The sequence below is a fragment of the Ictalurus punctatus genome, chromosome 11 (genome assembly GCF_001660625.3).
Source record: "Ictalurus punctatus breed USDA103 chromosome 11, Coco_2.0, whole genome shotgun sequence".
Taxonomy (NCBI): Eukaryota; Metazoa; Chordata; class Actinopteri; order Siluriformes; family Ictaluridae; genus Ictalurus; species Ictalurus punctatus.
The window spans coordinates 27,472,001-27,492,054 of NC_030426.2; the positions used below are offsets into that span (position 1 = coordinate 27,472,001).

At 37.9% G+C, this 20,054-nt stretch overlaps 1 protein-coding gene across 1 annotated transcript; it reads right to left on the minus strand.

Annotated features, from left to right (window-relative positions):
- Window positions 1-1,210: 1,210 nt before the first annotated feature.
- Window positions 1,211-19,899, minus strand: LOC108272247 (zinc finger protein 271). The gene is made up of 5 exons (XM_053683550.1): window positions 18,477-19,899; window positions 16,297-17,067; window positions 10,528-11,737; window positions 6,724-6,755; window positions 1,211-3,327 (listed from the first exon to the last, which is right to left on the minus strand). The coding sequence occupies exons 2-5, from the start codon at window positions 17,010-17,012 to the stop codon at window positions 2,178-2,180; spliced, it is 3,108 nt and encodes a 1,035-aa protein (XP_053539525.1). The 5' UTR covers window positions 17,013-17,067; window positions 18,477-19,899; the 3' UTR covers window positions 1,211-2,177.
- Window positions 19,900-20,054: the final 155 nt, after the last annotated feature.

Sequence of the window (20,054 nt, forward strand, 5' to 3'; positions counted from 1 at the left end):
TTATGTTTGTTCCATTCATGGCATGTGCAAAAATGTACAGATTTACACTGCTCTGAGGTGTATGCAAAAGTTTTGTTTTTTAAAATTGGTAATCATATGTGGTGTTATTTGTATTTAAGATGTGAAATATGTGAAAGTTGAATAATGCACAAACGCTGTTTTTCTTTTATGTGTATGTTGATACACTACAGGGTCATCAAATGTGTGGAGACCTGACCATCGCACCCAGATGTGGAAATACATCTGGAATAGGATGTTCAACAAGCATATATGGGTATAATGGTCAGGGGTACACAAATTTTTGGCCATATACTGTAGAGTCAGTCACTTCTGCTATCCTCAATGTTTAGACACATCAGCAATCTTGATCGTCCTAATCCTAATGTCTCACAAATTCTGTTGTTTTCCAATTAAAATTCTAAATCAATTTAATAGACACCTGAACACAGTGTATAAACTTCTAATATTTTGATTATTACTGTAATCAATCGTTTTAAAAGTTTAGTATACTCTCAGCCTAGATGCTTTTCCCCCCGTGTAGTATTTCATGGACTACAGGTAAGAACATTGTTATAACCTCCTGTGTCCAGCTCTACAATATTGCCAATAGGAAAGTGCTGCCCAAACACAATGTGTAACAGTTAGTTCATGCATTTATAATCATGTCTCTGCAGAGCAATGCAGAGTCAAAAATGGAATTAAATATCATGCTCAGTACTTGCTGTAAATCTAAAAAGTCATTTTATAGAATCAAGGAGGGAAGTTTCAAGTAAAAAAGAACAGACAATAAAGACCAGGCATGAATGTCTTCATTATGACCAGCCTGATCCATGTCACCAGATGCCAAAGGGAGGTATTATTGTTTATATTTACAGTAGCTGGAAGAGTGTGAGGTATTTTAAAGTATTATTCATTTTATTACGCATTTATCTTCAATGTATACTACTTTATATCTATACATCACACAACGTGTTCTTGCTGGAACTGATTTGTTGAGTAATTCCTGTCATGCACAAACGTGGCTGGTCTGGACTCAGGCTTTAAAAAACTTCTCAAAACGTCTTACAGCCCAGATACCAAACGTGTACATTCACTTCTCATCAGTGTCAAACCAAGAAGACTTCAGTATCCAGCATCTGTTAAAAAAAAGCATAAATAAAGCCATGTGATGTCCTCACGAAGGCTGTCTAAGCACACAGTACTATTTAAGTTTATCAGGCATTTGGGAAAATTCCCAGACATCCCTTTATTTTTTTTCTTATAAAATCTATTACAGTGTTATGACAATTGTTTAATTTCATTATTATAACTGGAATTGTGGAGGAACATTTTACCACCCTTTTTACCACCTACCCAATATTCATATATCTGTTAAATCATTATTTTGAAAAATTTGCAATATACAAATTATTTTAGTTCATGGCTATCCAAAAGTATAATAATTATTCAGCAATAATTTGACTATTCTGTATTAGAATTCCAACTATTTCAGATATGATAGTCTTCATTATGTCTCGGTATAAATATATCCTATATACACACATTCTAGAGGTCGACTGATTGATTAGTTTAGCTGATTAATCAGTACCGATACACGGATAGGTTTTCCCGTTTGCCTCAGTTGCGGGTTCGCGATCATTATACAGCACGAGAGCGGCCTCTAGAGGCGAAAAAAAAAAACTATCACTGACATGTTTTGTTTTATCAGAAGTGTTTTTAATTCATTTTGGATGTCTCTACTTTTATTTATTTGGAGTGTTCAGTTTGGACATACATATACATACATATATATATTTATTTATTTATTTATTTTTTTATTTTGAGTGTCGTTTTCATTCCGTATCAATTTCAAAAACTATCGGTAAATTAATCGGTTATCGGAAGGCACTGTCCAATTTTATTATCGGTAAAATCCATTATCAGTCGACCTCTAATCCGTTCTTAATATATCCTGCTTTGGCCTTCATAATAATAAAACTCTAAAAGCATCTGCTCCTTTAGTTAGTGAACTTGGAATGCTTTTCAGAACATTACATTTCAGTCTAGAAGTTCACAGTTTCATAGTGATGAAAACCCCCATTGCCCCTCAAGTAAATAATAAGGAATATACAAAATTCTCCACCAGAATGTATCGAGTGGTCCAGCAATTTGGCCCAAAATAAGAATTTAGAATAGACCTAGTTAATTTGCACACTTTCTGATGAGAACTGCAACATGTCCTCAATCTCAGCAGTGGGAAGGTGTTTATGTCGCTGCAAATTACTTCGTCTAATAAAACTCTTCCCACACTGTAAGCAGTGATACGGTTTCTCTCCGGTGTGAATGCGCTGGTGTTCTCGGAGATTACTCTGGTTATTAAAGCTTTTCCCACACTGTGAACATTGATACGGCTTCTCTCCTGTGTGAATGCGCTCATGTTGCTGGAAACTTCTATGGGTAGTAAAACCCTTCCCACACTGAGGACAATAATAGGGCTTCTGCCCTGTGTGGATGTGTTGGTGTACTCGGAGAGCAGTCTTTTCTCTAAAACTCTTCCCACACTCTAAACACTGATATGGTTTATCTCCTGTATGAATAAGAAGGTGGTGTTGGAGGGTCCTCCTTTCTGTAAAACTCTTCCCACAGTTTAAGCACTGATACGGCTTCTCTCCGGTGTGAATGCGCTGGTGTTTTATGAGCTTACTCTTCTCAATAAAACTCTTTCCACACTGTGAACATGGATATGGCTTCTCTCCCTTGTGAATGCGCTGGTGTCGCTGGAGATTACTTAGTCTAGTAAAATTATTCCCACACTGTGAGCAATGATACGGCCTCTCTCCCGTGTGAATTAGCTGGTGTTTCACGAGATTACCGCTCTCAATAAAACTCTTCTCACACTGCGAGCACTGATACAGCTTCTCTCCCGTGTGAATCCGCTGGTGCTTTTTCAAATGACTCTTTTGATTGAAACTCGTCCCACACTGTGAACACTGATACGGCTTTTCTCCTGTGTGAATCCGCTGGTGTTTTTTGAGCGTGCTCCTTTGACTGAAACTTTTCCCACAATGTGAGCACGTATAAGGCTTCTCTCCAGTGTGCATGCGCTGGTGTTCTCGGAGACTACTCATTTGAGTGAAACTCTTTCCACACTGTGAGCACTGGTTACCTCCTTTTTGCATTCGTCTGCGAGAGGTGTTATTTTGGAAGGATGAGCTTTGTTGACTACTCTCTGTGGGCTCCAGAGTCTCACATTTAATCTTGTCTGACTTCATCCTAGTTGGATCTTGCGGAGATAAATTTATGATGTGTAGGAAAGAGGAAAGCAGGAGAAGACAGGACAACTCATATCTGGATCAGAAAGAGGCAAATATGTCAGTGGTTCAGTATTTTATAACAAATAAACCATTTTAGTTAATTTCATAAGGTGAAGGGTAGTAACCAAAATATACAGTCTACAGTGCATGATGTAGTACAGTATATGATAATTTTTCTTTTAAATGTATTGAAAATTAATTGTAATATTTTAATAAAGTGAAAAAAGTGTAAAAAGTGGTTGTTTGATAGGTGTCAGTACGTTAGATGACAGGCTTCGTATTAGCTGCGATCACAGAAATTAATGGCACAATATTTGGCGGAGCCAAATTTGGGCCAAGACGTGTCATGTGACGTCACACAAGCAGCCAAATGCGTATTCAGCCAAAGCCCTCTTCAAGTCAATTGTGTCGAACATGAGTACAGCTATAAAGTCTCATTTACCGACAAACATCACCGTGAAAGATCGTGCAAAACAATGTTGTGCAATTGCAATTTCACCAATTCAAGTAGTTTTCTGGAAAAAAAGGACAAAAAACTGCAAATTGCAACCCAAATTTTTTAAAAAGCTGCAGCAAACTCAAGCATTTTTGGGCACAGCAATCACAAAAAATAAAGTAACTGCTTTTGATACTATAGATCACACTATTCTACTTGATAGATTAGAAAATGTTGTTGGTATTAAGGGAACAGTCCTCTCCTGGCTCAGGTCTTATCTGACCGATCGTTATCAGGTCGTAGATGTAAATGGTGATTTCTCCATGCGTACTGAGGTTACTTTTGGAGTTCCACAGGGTTCTGTTTTAGGCCCACTGCTCTTTACTTTATATATGCTACCCCTAGGTCAAATTATTCGTAAACATGGAATTAGCTTCCACTGTTATGCTGATGATACACAGTTGTATGTTTCAGCGAAGCCAGAGGACAGACAGAAGCTTAGTAAAGTTGAGGATTGTGTAAAGGACATTAGACATTGGATGTTAATTAACTTCCTTCTACTTAATTCTGATAAAACAGAAATACTTTTATTAGGCCCACGTGTAGCTAGAAGTATTCTTTCTGATCACATGGTTACTCTGGATGGTCTTTCTGTTTCATCATGTACAGCAGTTAAAGACCTTGGAGTGATTATTGACTCCAGCCTATCATTTGATGCTCATGTAGGTAATATTACTAGGATAGCCTTCTTTCATCTCAGAAATATTTCTAAAATAAGAAACATATTGTCACTACATGATGCGGAAATACTAGTTCATGCATTTGTCACCTCTAGATTAGATTACTGTAATGCCATACTGTCTGGATGTTCCAGTAGGAATATAAATAAGCTCCAGTTAGTCCAGAATGCAGCTGCTAGAGTCCTAACTAGAACTAGAAGATACGACCATATCACACCGATATTATCAATACTGCATTGGCTCCCAGTAAAATCTCGCATTAACTATAAAATACTTTTATTAACCTATAAAGCACTAAATGGTCTCGTGCCACAATATCTAAGCGACCTTTTGGTTTTATATGATCCGCCACGCCTACTTAGGTCAAAAGATGCAGGCTATTTGACAGTACCTCGAATAGTGAAGGCTACAGCAGGGGGAAGAGCTTTCTCTTATAGAGCCCCACAGTTATGGAACAGTCTTCCTATTAGTGTTCGGGACTCAGACACAGTCTCAGTGTTTAAGTCTAAGCTTAAAACGTATTTGTTTACTCAAGCCTACCCTGACTAGATTCTGTTCTACTACTTCGCAGTCATAATTATCTTTTTTCTCCCTCTCTCCTTTCGCCGAGCCCCACACGAATTTATGGAGATACTAGAGATCCAGATCCTTTCTGCCTCTGGATGGAGCTCAAATCTTCTTTAATTCCAGACTGCTGGGACTACGGCTGCTCCTAACGCCATACAGACTTCATATAAATCCATAATGAACTTTTTCACACTAACTGTTGTTACCCAGATGAGGATGGGTTCCCTTCTGAGTCGGGTTCCTCTCAAGGTTTCTTCCTCTTAAAACATCTTAGGGAGTTTTTCCTTGTCACCGTCGCCACTCAGTGGCTTGCTCAGTTGGGATAAATTCGCACCTTTAATATCTGTATACCATGTTGATATTTCTGTAAAGCTGCTTTGAGACAATGTCTATTGTAAAAAGCGCTATACAAATAAAATTGAATTGAATTGAACTGGACAAACTAACAATTTTAAATTTAAGGATTATTTTTTAAACTTGGACACAAATCCTTTGAATTTTAAAACTCCCCGAAATCTGGAACCCATAGACATAACCAAATGCTGAGTTTCCTTCCTTGAGATGCTTTGCCAGGTCTTTATGTTTATAATCATGTTTGTTTGTCCATTTACTTTTGAGCCTGTGAAAATGGCTGTAATTCCTAACCAGTTAATGCAATGTTTTTGTTAAACCCCTTGAATTAAAGCTGAAAGTCAAACACTTCCGTTGTGCTGGTGTACAGAGGCAAAATCACACACAGTGTGTTACTGTCCAAATACTTATGGACCAACATGCCTGAGTGTAACGGGTATGGAAAGTATTCCATAAATTTACTATATAGAATTACACAAAAGGAAATGTATAACTGAAGTGACTGTCTGGATGTGTGCATCTTCCCCTTTAATTTTCTGACTGCAGCGGGTAAATGTTAACTTCATGTCTTTGCTCCTCCTCTTACCTTTCCTCAATGTGTTTGCATGGGAGAGGTAGGATTTTATTTAGCTCTGATAAATCTAATTTCATCTTTGCCTTAAAAATTACTTTTAAACTAACATTCTTTTTCTAAATCATATTTACTGCATTATTTCCCATGTATGATTTATTATTTTCATGTTTTTACTTTAAGATTATGATTAGTTTTATGCATCATCCGTGAACTTGAGGCGTGTTGATTGCAGTGGACTTCTAATTTATTTTACAGGAATGTTGAGGGTGAAAACACACATTGTTTGAGACCGTGTTATCTCTTTGTCAGAGAATAAACGAAGAGTCGACCCAGCTGCTGTCCACCTATTTATTTGGTAAAAAGAAAACACACAATGCAGACTACAACCAGTGACATGAGTGCCGATATTTCAGCAGAGACTGGGGAAGGTTTCAGTACTATGGAAAACATTGGTCTTGTACCAGTCCCATAGAAAACTTGTCCCAGTGGACTGAATGACTTTAGATCATGCGATGAAGACCTTAGAGTGACCTCTTGGTCCATTATGCACTGAATCCCATGCAATTTTCTTACCAGGATCTGGCTGGAGCTGAGAATGCCATCATCTACATGCCTACTCTCACTTGGATAAACTGGGGATGCTGTGAGAATCTTGTGGTTTGACTTTTCCAGCACCTTCAACACCATCCTGTCCCCCTGCTGAGGGAAAAGTTGATAGAGACAGAAGTGGATACCTACCTGATATCCTGGATTACAGACTACCTGACTGCTTTAACACTGCCATTGTGGAGTGCCTGAATAGGGGACAGGAGGAGAATTACAGGGGTCTAATCAGTAACTTCGTCACCTGGTGCAGCTGAACAGTTCCAAGACCAAGGAGACTTGGTCTTGGAACTTCTCAGAAGTCCAGCCTTCCCCTGCTGACAATCTCTATTGAGATATCCAATTCTATCAATTACTACAGCCGGTATAAAACCTCACACTTTATATTCAGACACGTCACCAGGGTTTTGATGTCATGACAATAATTTGTGATGAAAATATAAAACTCAGTGCAAAAACCTGATCTTCGCTCTTAGAGGATATATTTTATTAGACACCAGCCTGAGAACGTCTGAACTACGATATTAGATAGCACTGTCATCCGTTTCTTTTGCAAGCTATTATAAGATTTTAATTTCTTAATAATTGGGGTTGTAGTGCACTACAGAGTGTGTAAACACCACTATTTTATAGGCTGTGTAGTGCACTAGCACAGGAAGTAGAAATCCATTTAGGATTCAGCCACTGTTAGCCGAGCTGAACTTACCTTGATCTTTACAGCAGAACGCAGTTAACCTCCTCAAATACACCCACAACGGATCATATGGAACTGTGGAGGTAAAACCCTGTCAGAAATATTTGAATGTAAAGATGATTAGTAGAGTCGGAGAGCTCAGATCATCAATCAGCAATCAGCAAAACTGCCACACGTCTTCTTCTATTTCTGTGAATGTGTGGCAGAACGCGACCTAGACGCTCACAGCGACACCTACTGGAGCATTGTATCAGCGCTCCTAATCACCATAACAACAGAAGACTGTTTTGCTAATATAGCCCCAGACAGCAAGCAGGTACCGGTCAACTGGATCATATTAGTCCGTCGGAACCACTGCTGGTCCACACGCAGACCAAATCAACGCTGACTACTGAATAAAAACAATTTATAAATTAAATGCCTACCTAGTTGCTCTGATGCTACTGATTGACAGTTAGGATCTGTCTGAGGTGAAAGGTTTTAACGGTTAACAGACTGACGCGTTAAGGATCATCTCTTTAATCTAACTAACTAGTTTCCTAAAGTGTACACAAATGAAATCTTCACTAACACACTGACCTCTGAATACACTCAGACATGCACCGCAGTTTCATGGCCTTTCAGAATATCTAATGTTTTGCCTTATAATGAGGACAGAAGAGCTGTAATGTGAATTGTGCAGCACATTCTTAGAAAACAAAAGTATGAAGTGTGCCACTGTTTTATATACACTATATGGTCAAATGTATGTAGATAGTGTTTCAGTTATACCCATTGCTAACGGGTGCATAAAATCAAGCACACAGGTAGGCAAGCTCCATAGACAAACATTGGCAGTAAAATGGGTTGTATTGAGAAGCTCATTGACAGTAAATGTGGCACTGTTATAGGACTGCCACAAGACAATGCATAAAAATTTCTGTTCTGATTGATCTGCGAAGAAGTGTGATTATTGTAAATCTGGAAGCGTCTAGGAGCAACAACAGCTCAGCCAAACAGCGGGACAAGCAAGTGCCGAAGCTCATAGTGCATGAAACAACCAACATCAGTATGAGAACTCTACATCAGAAGCTTCATGAAATGGGTTTCCATGGCAAGCAGCTGCACACAAGCCACACACAATCACTATGCACAATGCCAAGTGTCAGCTAGAGTGGTGTAAAGCACTGACACTGGACTCTGGAGCAGTGGAAACATGTTCTCCGGAGTGATGAATCACGCTTCACTACCTGGAAGTCTGATGGATGAACCTGGGTTTGGTGGATACTAGGAGAACGCTACCTATAGGAATGCAGAGTGCCAAAAGTAAAGTTTTGTGGAGGAGGGGTAATGGTCTGGGGCTTTTTTACAGTATATGGGCCCCTTAGCTCCAAGGTTAATGCTACAGCATGCAAAGACATTTTATACAATTGTATAAAATGTTGCATTTAAATGGACTAAACACTGTATGTGAAGTCACCCTTATTATGCATAAGACGATACACTACAGCCACGATATGAGACATACCCTGATATACAGTAGGTAGAGCTTATAATGAATATTAAACGGAAACATTGCGATACACCTCAGAGAATCAAAATTTGTCTCACCAGTATTTTGTGTCACGATATTTGAGACAATGAAATTCTGTCTCATGCATACTTCTGAAATAATCTGTTTGGACTTGGGATTTATGGAATTCCTCAGAACTTTTTGCATTACTACAGTGAGGTGGCCAGAAATGTATGTTACCTAATCAGTCTCAAGCCAAGAGGACAGAAATATGAGTGGTTCCTCACTGCAGCCTGTAGTAGGATGATGTATTGGATTAGATAGAAGATATTTAGAAGATCTTCTAAATAGAAGATCGATTAAAATCGGAGAATCGATATTTTTTTAACCAGCCCTACTCACTGTACGTACTTTTAACCAGCCCTACTCACAGTACGTAGTGGATCTAATTCAATACGTCATCGCACTTCATGCTGCAGTGAGTAGGGCTGGTTAAAAAAATATCGATTCTCCGATTTTAATCGATCTTCTATTTAGCGAAACGATATTGATTCGGGAAATCCCCAAATCGATTCTTAATGCGCTTGCTTTATGTTAGAGGATGTGAATATTATCTGTAGTTCGCCTCTCGTCCTGAAGATGTCGTCCACTTCCATGTTTTGAATTTTGAAAATGGTCTTATTTCTTAAACATGTTTCAAGTTGTTAAAGAATTTCACTGTTGCACATTTACGTTTTTATTGTTGGTTTTCTTTACAGTAATGTGCAGTGTGCAGTTTGTGCTTACCTTCTGTGCACTGTATGCACATATATATGATTTCTTGTTGCAATGTTTGTTACTCAAAGTAAAAATAAAACGTAATTAAACATAATCTTGCGTGCCCTATTGTTACAGTAAATGTGTATTTCAGTAATATAGCTAAGTAGGAAAGTTTCAGTTACCAGCATTTATATTAAAACATGGATCCCATGTCTGCAAAACTAACATTTTAAATGAAATATTGATAACTAATCAATATTGAATCCAATCGAAATCTAATCAAAACCATATAAATAAGAATAAAATCAGATTGCCAACGTGGTCGCAATACCCAGCCCTAGCAGTGAGGACCTCTTGGAAATATCCAGCAGTGGTGAAAAAGGCCATAAAGGGAAGCCATGAGATATCCTCACAATGGAATTGTAAGCACAATATTTTGACTACCTATTTGTTTTAAAGAGTATTTTATGTATAAATCCACAAATTAATCCACAGATTATTTAGGTTCATAAGGCCTTGGGGTAAAATCCCACACTGTGTCAAAAATTATGATCTTTTTATTATTCCTTGTAGAAATATTGCTACAGCGTTATTAGTATTAATTTCATTACTCTTATTAGCATGGTAGAGGAACTTTTTTATTCATGGTTTTACATATCTGGTCATATCTTCAATTTCATTTAACAATAATAATAATAATAATAATTTAATAACATACACCCAATTTTAGTTTATGATTATCCAAATTATGATTAGCAATTATTCACCAACTAGTCAATCATGCAGTCTTAGAATTTCAAAAATGTAAGAAATGTATCAAATCTAGAGGATGATTTACATGATCAATATATCCAACTTGAGCATGCATGAAGAATAAAATAATAAAAACTATCTGGTTCTTTAAAGATTGAACTTGAAGTGCTTTGGAATAGTACATTGATATTTTCCGTACTGTACATTCAGACAGTACAAAGTGGTTCAGGATTTTAGAATAAAACAAGTTCCTACACTTTTTTCATGAGAACTGCAGCATGTCCTCATTCACAGCCCTGTGAATGTGCTTGTGTTCTCTCGCCACACTCTCGCCACACTCCGAGCAGCGATGCGGCTTCTCTCCTGTGTGAACACGCTGGTGTTGCTGGAGATGACCTATTTGTGTGAAACTCTTCCCACACAGCGAGCAGTGATACGGCTTCTCTCCTGTATGAATTCTCTGATGGTTTTTGAGAGTATCGCTAGAACTAAAACTCTTCTCACACTCTGAGCACTGATACGGCCTCTCTCCTGTGTGAATACGCTGGTGTTGTTTGAGATTACTCAGACTACTGAAATTCCTCCCACACTCTGAACAATAATAGGGTTTAACCCCTGTATGAATCTGTTGGTGTAACTGAAGAGTGTACTCTCGATTGAAACTCTTCCCACACACTGAGCAGTAATATGGTTTGTCTCCTCTGTGAATGTGCAGGTGTTGGAGGAGATTAAATCTTTGTGTAAAACTCTTCCCACAGTGTGAGCAGCGATGTGGCTTCTCTCCCGTGTGAATTTTCTGGTGTTTTATCAGATTACCTTTATCGATAAAACTCTTTCCGCACTGCGGACACTGATACGGCTTCTCTCCTTTGTGAATGCGCTGGTGTCGCTTAAGATTGCTGAGGCAATTAAAGCTATAACCGCACAGTGCGCAGCGACAGACCTTCTCTCCTGTGTGAATTCGTTGGTGTTTTATGAGACTGCTGCAGTCAATAAAACTCTTCTCACACTGAGAACACCGATACGGTTTTTCTCCTGTGTGAATGTGCTGGTGTCGTACGAGATGAACCTTTTGAGTGAAACTCGTACTACACTGTGAGCACTGATACGGCTTCTCTCCTGTGTGAACAAGCTGGTGCTGCTTGAGATTACTCCTTTTAGTGAAACTCTTCTCACACTGTGAGCACTGATACGGCTTCTCTCCTGTGTGAACAAGCTGGTGCTGTTTCAGATTACTCCTTTTAGTGAAACTTTTTCCACACACTGAGCAGTGGTGACATTCGTTCTGCACCCGTCTATGAGCGGTGTCACCAGTTAAAGCAGCACATGCCCTTTGAGGACTACTGGAGCTTCTGGTGGGTTCCAGATACTCGTATTCAATCTCGGACTTCATCGGGGTTGGATCTCTTGATGTTCTTGCACACATAAACTTGGTTTGTAGGAAAGGGGACAGCAGGAGAAGACACCACTCAGACCTGGATCAAAATAAAGGACACAATTGACAATGGTTAAATATTTTTTAACAAACAACCAACTTGGTTAATTTTATAAACTGAAATTCATAGCTATGCAACAGTCTCAAAACTGACTTGTGTCCTTTGGAGGGAATTTTCAGAAGTCGTTGAGTTATAAGCAGACCCTAACAAAATCATAGCGGTTTAAATGAATGCTGTTACAGTAACATATCCAACTCGTATCCAACTTGAAAGTCACGTGGATTACAATATCCTTTAGTGAGTCCGAACTATCTGTCTTATTAATAAATGGTCATTGCTGCTCTTTAGTTTTGATGGAAAAGAACAACAAGAACCTCAGATGAGCCTAACATAAAGCAACAGGTGATAAGTAACAAACTATTGATTAAGACCCCTAACTTTAATCCATGTTTATTGTCAAAGTAAAATCTCACTGAAAGCATTTTCACTCATCTGTATTTAGCGGTCTTGCACTGATGCACTTTAACTAGTGTAATTCAATCAATTATTGTATTATATTACAATAATTAGATTAATGCTGTCCATGCAAACGTAGTCACTGACTACATTTACATGGACGGCAGTAATCTAATTATTGACTTTATTCTGAATAAGATAATATTCTGATTAAGGTGTTTACATGAGTCGCTTTTAGAATATTCCTTTCATGTTTAACGAGAAACAAAGCTCATCAGCGTACATTAAATCGCTAAACATTTTACAGTTCGACTTGGAAATCTTCCAGATGTACATAAGATACGCAGCAAGCACGTTAACAATAATGCCACTCGCGTCAAGTATAAACATGAGCACGTGGATCCAGCCCACTGGACTACAATGTTCAGATGTTGCAGCAGTCCTTTATTATAAATCTAGAATTGTAAAAATGTAGGGTGGTCAAGGCTTGCGGTGGCAGAAATTACATAACGTCAATTTATTAGTCGTTTGCCCAAAAGGTTTGGGAACCCAGCTGAGTTGACTGTCATCCAACCCCAAAACTGTCACTCACCTCATCAACCACGCCCTTTTAATCATCATCAAATATCGCATTAAAAAAAAAAAAATATATATATATATATATATATATATATATATATATATATATATATATATATATATATATATATATATATATATATATATATACACACACACTATATTTTATAGGCTGTGTAGTGTACTAGCACAGGAAGTAGAAATCCATTTAGGATTCAGCCACTGTTAGCCGAGCTGAACTTACCTTGATCTTTACAGCAGAACGCAGTTAACCTCCTCAAATACACTCACAACGGATCATATGGAACTGTGGAAGTAAAACCCTGTCAGAAATATCTGAATGTAAAGATGATTAGTAGAGTCGGAGAGCTCAGATCATCAATCAGCAAAACTGCCGCACGTCTTCTTCTGTTTCTGTGAATGTGTGGCGGAACGCGACCTAGACGTTCACAGCGACACCTACTGGAGTATTGTATTAGCGCTCATGAACAGGTTAGCAAAAGGATAACCGATACTAAATTAAAACAATATCACAGACGTGTAAAAAAATAACTAGTAAGGCTTTATTTTGAAATATTTTGAAGTGGCGAGTCTATTTAAATGTCTCAAGTGTTCTGACAGTAATACACTGACCTCTGGGCTGTTAGGAAGTAGCAGGGACGGAACATGTGTCTGTTTAGAAATGTTTACGGTGTCTTAAATGAGGACAGAAGGGCTGCAAATGTCCGTTTTTACCAAACAAGTAAATATAAGTTAAAAAATAAAAAAAAGGTTTGAAGCTTGACAGAATCCTATATAGTTAGAATAATTACCCCATTGTTTTTAATATACGAGCATACAACCCCAATTCTGAAAAAGTTGGGACAATATGGAAAATGTAAAAAATAAATAAATTTGAAAGTAATCTGAAAATTCTATTCACCCTCTACTATATTGAAAACACATTATTTGATGTTTTACTTTGTGAATTTAATTTAGTTTAGCAGCTCGCACAAACAAAAGTGTTGCATGTAGCCTAAAAATACTTGTGATATCGGGTTCACTTTCTTGCAGTCAGGCCAAATCACTTTCTCACTACAACACAACAACCACACGTGAGCTTGCTCAAAAGCTCTTGGATCGAAGTGCAATTGTTCTCATTTGCCTAAAGAACTGTACTGAGGGCCGAATGCAAAATGATTCCATTCCAGTGGACACTGCATATGCGAAGGCATCCTTATTTACATATATTATTAATTCTATTATACATTTTTCCTTTAATACTTAAAAAAAACTAAAAACCCTTATTTATACATCATGTGGGGTTAGACAAGACATCTACATCCATGCCAGACCTAATTTGTTGAATAACGTCTGACATGGACATCTTTGGCCATTTAGATTCACGATATATGAAATTCCTTAAAAATTCTCTCATTATTATTTTTAGCCAAGAGGCCAGAAGTGTACAGATAATCAATCTCTAAGCAACAGAAGCACTATATCCAGCAGTGAATGAATGAAAAAGGACATAAGAAGGAGGGCATGTGATCTCCAAGCATTGGATAAGTAAGCATACAGTATTTTGACTGCCTGTTTTTCTATGGATTCTTTAGGTTCATTGGGCATAGGGGCAAAATCCCAGACAGTTTAAAAGAAGATTACCGGAATCATAAATGCTTGCACACAAAACCATTACAGTGGTATTATAATTATTTGCATGAGTGAGGAACTGTTTATTCACCTAGTAAAATCTTATCAAAAGTAAAACAATAGTTAGTTAATAAGTCAAACATATATCCATTTTCTATACCTATACCATGTGAAGCGAACATGCTAACCACTAAGCCCCTGTGCGCCCTAAGATGCCTCCAAAAATAATGAAATTAAATGTTTCTACATTTTAAAAAAATACTGTGAAGCACAATAAACAGTAATAAATGAAACAAAGTCAATATCTGATGTGACGAGCCTTTGCTTAAAAAAAAACCGAGTAGTCTCAGGTACAATTTGTGCCGTTTTATAAGGAAATTGGATGTACATTTTACTGAGTATCTTACAGAACCAGTCACAGCTATTCTAGAGAAGTTGACAGTCGCACTCACTTCTTAATTTTGCTGTGAAACCCAGCAGCCTTCATTATGTGTTCTCTTACGTAATACGCTGCTTTCTTTACTGACATACAAACATTTTTTCTGTAACATTTATGTTTGTGCTGGAAAACTAATGTTTGGAAACCTAAAATGTTTCAGTACTGACTCGCTAACGTAGAAATCATCAAATAAAAATCTATAACAAAGATCATACTAAAAAAAAAAACAAGGTACCTAAGACTTTTGGACAGTATTGTATGTAATATTTCTCAAATTCCAATCATTTCTCGAAAGTTACATGCATTCCCGAGCTACTAATTTACATTAGAAAAAACAAGTAGGCCTAATGCTTTTGTTTAAGCTGCAGCATAATACTAAGTCGATTTCACGCTATTAATTAGCAGCATACGCTAGTTATATAAACAGTGAGGTTGTGTTAGATAGTTAATTGTAGCAGTAGACCAACTTCTGGCAATCTGTGATCCATTGATATATCTTATAAAATTTGGTTAACTAACCACAAAACAAGTGCTTCACTTACATTTGTAACCAAACTTCTATAATGGAGCGACAGACTGTTCTGCCATATTTGTCAAAACTGTCAGAAATCTGGTCCAGAAAATCTGGCAAACTGATTCAAGGGATTGTTTTGTGAGGAGGGTGTGATGATGAATGCCAGGGACAGTCCTTTTATTGTTAGCATGCAAACACTGCCCCTTAAGAAGGCGGCACTTCTTAGGACGATGCCTTCAGATTGGAAGACACTGGAAGGTTTTCCTAAGCAGTCTTACCAGGTGCAATGAAAGCTATCATTGTTAAAAGATAGACAGTAGAGCGTTGGGGATTTTCCAGTTATTGCTTCATTTTATTCTGTTTTTCATCCATGTATTTTACTTTTTGCCTATACATCACACAGTGTTCTTCCTGGAACTAATTTGCTGAATAACATCTGACATGGACAGCTTTGACCTGTGGAATCTTTGTGGAAAATTTCTTATATTACTACTTACAGCAAAGAGGCCGGTACAGGATATTTTACACAGTATGTTAACTCTATGTTAGGATTAAATGAGTGTTTTTAAGTGCTAATTGAGGTAAATGATCCACAAACACTACCCAAAAGTATAACAACTATTCACAAACTATGTGACCATTCTGACTTTAAATAAAAAACAAACTAACATATTGTCTTAATGATGTCTTACATGATCAAATATCAAAACCTGGGCATGCATTACGACTAATATAGTCAGACATCCACTGCTGTAATGAGTTAAACACTACGGAATAGTTGACTTCACAAACTGTATAAAGGTCACAGTTTCATGTTGATGAGAACTCCACGGCTCCCTTCAGTAAATAGCAAAGAAAACTCCAGTATTCTCAAGAACATACAAAACTCTCCATCAGCTGTAGAATGAAATAAATTCCCATTTGAGACAAAGTACGTCTTTAGAACTGGTGCAGTTACACTTTTTCATAAAAACCCGTCACCTGTCTTCATTCATAGCTGTGTGAATGCACTGGTGCCGTCGGAAATTACTCTGGAAAGTGAAATGTTTTCCACACTCCAAACAGTAATAGGGCTTCTCCCCTGTGTGAATGCGTTGGTGTAATTGAAGAACATTCTGCCGATTAAAACTCTTCCCACACTCCAAGCAGTAATACGGTTTATCTCCGGTGTGAATGCGTTGGTGTTGCTGGAGATTACTTCTTTGTGTAAAACTCTTCCCGCAGTCTGCGCAGTGATACGGCTTCTCTCCCGTGTGAGTTCGCAGGTGGTTTATGAGACTACCGCTCTCAATAAAACTCTTTGCACAATGAGAACACTGATACGGCTTCTCTCCTGTATGAATGCGCTGGTGTCGCTGGAGAGTACTCTGGCTAGTAAAACTCTTCGCACAAACCGAGCACTGATACGGCCTCTCTCCGGTGTGAATGCGCTGATGACGCCGGAGATTACAGTAGTAACTGAAGCTGTTACCACACTGTGAGCAGTGATACGGCTTCTCTCCCGTATGAATGCGCTGGTGTGTTTGGAGATTACTCATTTGACCGAAACTCTTCCCACACTGTGAGCACTGGTGAATTTCTTTTTTAACTTGTCTATGAGAAGCCTTAGCGCAGAAAGTACCAGATGACCTTTGAGGACTATCGGAGCTCTCTATGGCTTCCAGATTCTCAAGTTTCATCTCTTCCGATTTCATCCTAGTTGTGTCTCGTGATGTTCTTACTCCAGATGTGTAGAAAAACCACTTGAACCTGGATCAGACAAAAGAGATGGGTAATAGTTGAATATTATTTAACAAACAAACCATTCTGCTTGCATTTATAAACTGAAATTCAGAGCTACACTATAGTTTTCCTGTCTGAACACCAACTTGTGTTCAGAAGTGTACCCTAATACAGGGGTTCCCAAACTTTTCCAGGGATAACCCCCCCCAGCGGCTTTGACATTTGACCGAGGCCCCCCAAATGGCCTTAACATTTGACCGAGGCCCCCCTTTTGCAAGATGTCTTTAAAATACATTAAAAATACAGTCTTCTGAATATATCCCCCTTTTTAATTAATAATTACATCTCACATCTTTACATTACATTAGGAATTGATTGTGTGTGGTTGTCTGAGAGTGAGAATTTATTTTTCACACCAAATTGTTGAGGACCCCCCGGGCACCCCCTGGCAGGCCCCACTTTGAAAACCACTGCCCTAATGTACCTTATGATTGAGGAGCTGGCTGGTGTGTGAGAAAAGTCATCTGAAGAATTTGGGTTGAAAATGGAGACGTTTAAAAATAAAATCTCTATGGTCATAGAAAAGGTTGTAGCTCAGCAGTTAAGTTCATGCTTTCACAAGAAAAACATTACATTTATCGATCAGGATTTAGGTTATCTCAATACTAAAGCAGTGTGGGTTACAATGGTAAATGACCTGCCACTGGCTGCATATCAGGGTTAAACTCTGTGTGAACTCAGTGCAGCTTTTACGACCATACCTTCAATATCACGCATCACAATATTCTAAACCGACTAGAAAATGTAAGATAACAGCCTGGATTGATCTTTTTGTGCATGCAAAAGTGAAGTTCAATTAAACATGATGGTCCAATTAGGTCATCATTTCCCTGGAGGAATTTCCATGGCTGTAGACATATCTTCCCGATGCTTCTCTGAAGAGGAACCGAGATGATTACTAGTCACTGGGCTATAACTTGGGCTAGGACTTGGGTAGTGTATAAAAACATCACAGGAGGTATAGGAGATAAAAGCAGAGGAGAGTCTATACCCAGCTTTGAAGTGTAGGTCTATATGGTGTACACATGACATGAGAAGAAGAAAGTGAAAGATGGATTTATGACAGTGATATTTATTGGAAAATACTGTCATTATATGAGTTAGAAGGGCTCTACATTTGTGCCCATACAAACAATGGGCATCAAGGAGAATCCAGGAAACAGAACCAGGATAAAATCAGTGAGAAGTCATGGACACATCTGCAACCATCAAGACAGATATCTGGTTAGCTTTGTAAAATTATTTAATACGCTAAAATAACAGAATATTACTTTGATTTAAACTCATGACATGCATTTACAAATGACGTTTATTTAAAAAACATATCTCATAAAATCCATTTGGGATTCAGCCACTGTTAGCCGAGTTGAACTTACCTCGATCTTTACAGCAGAACTCAGTTAACCTCCTCAAATACACCCACAGCGGATCAGATGGAACTGTGGAGGTAAAACCCTGTCAGAAATATTTGAATGTAAAGATGATTAGTAGAGTCGGAGAGCTCAGATCATCAATCAGCAAAACTGCAGCACGTCTTCTTCTATTACTGTGGATGTGTGGCGGAACGGGACCTAGACGCTCACAGCGACACCTACTGGAACATTGTATTAGCGCTCATGAGCAGTGTTAAGATAAGTTCTGTCTCTTCTAATTGGTGTATGAATGTAAATGCTTTACCATTTAAGGTGGAAAGAACATTTCAAATGATAAACTGGCGAATTTAAGGCTCAATCAATTATGGAGAAACAGCTAACTCGATTAACAGGCTGTGAATGAGAAACCAACCTCAGTCACTCAGAGTCCAAAGCAGAATAAAAGGCTAATAACATTTAAAAATAATAATAATAACAACAATAATAATAATAATAATCCGACCACTTAGTTGTTGTTTTAAAACAATTCAAGTGCACAGAATTATATTATAAATACCAGCTGGTACACAATCTACTGTGGCTTATCTGAGGAGACAATATATAGACCAGTAACAGAACAGACATTATACAAATATTAATTCTCATAAAGTCATCATTCACAACTTTGTACTCTTTAAATATGCCTATGGATCTACTCAGATCCCACACTTATAAGATCTGTTGTTTGTCCACATTCATAGCTGGGTGAGCATTCTGGTATTTCTGAAGATTATCTACAGTTTATCTCCACTGTGTTTGTACTGGTGGTCTCGGAGACTATTCCTAGGTCTAAAACTCTTCCCACACTGCGAACAGAAATACGGCTTCTCTCCTGTATGAATCAGACAGTGTTGTTTGAGATTACACTTCTACTAAAGATCTTCTCATATTGTGAGCACTGGTGAGTTTCTTTCTGCGCTTGCCTGTTACAGGCATCAGTGTGGAAAGCACCAGATGAAATTGGGTGACTACTAGAGGTCTCTGTGGGATTCAGATTCTCACATTTAATCTCATCTGACATCATCCTAGTTGTGTGTTGTGATGTTCTTGCTGACATTAATGTAAGATGTTTAGGAAAGAGGACAGCAGGAGTAGACAGGACATCACTCACCTCTGGATCAGGAAAAGGGAAATATGTTCAACAGTTCAATATTTCTAATAATTTGCTTAAATATATGAACTGAAATTCAGAGCTACACAAAAGCTTTTTGGTACGTTCTGGGAGGAGATAGAAATAAATAAAAATATGATAAATAAATAAAACGCTAATAGCCATTCTTGGAAAAAGGTCTAAAAAGAGTGAAAAGAATTTCAGATGGACCTATCATAAACAAAACTTCAGTTCCTGCCATTGGCAGATGATCACGGGCATCTGTGAACTCACGTACAAGATACCTTTTGCACACACATCTATACTTTTTACATAGATACATATACACTGATTTCTAAATATCTTTACAGTTTTATACATTTGTATAGGTTTTTATTTATTATAATTATTTATAAAACACTCTTATGCTGTCTTCTACAATCTTATCTTGT

Coding starts and splice junctions, on each gene's coding strand:
- LOC108272247 (XM_053683550.1), bottom strand. CDS start 17,012: ATGAAATCGGAAGAGATGAAACTTGAGAATCTGGAAGCCATAGAGAGC. Junction 11,738..16,296: donor GCTATGAATGAAGACAGGTG/ACGGGTTTTTAT, acceptor ATTTTGATCCAG/GTCTGAGTGGTGTCTTCTCC. Junction 6,756..10,527: donor AGGACATGCTGCAGTTCTCA/TGAAAAAAGTGT, acceptor TCCCCTATTCAG/GCACTCCACAATGGCAGTGT.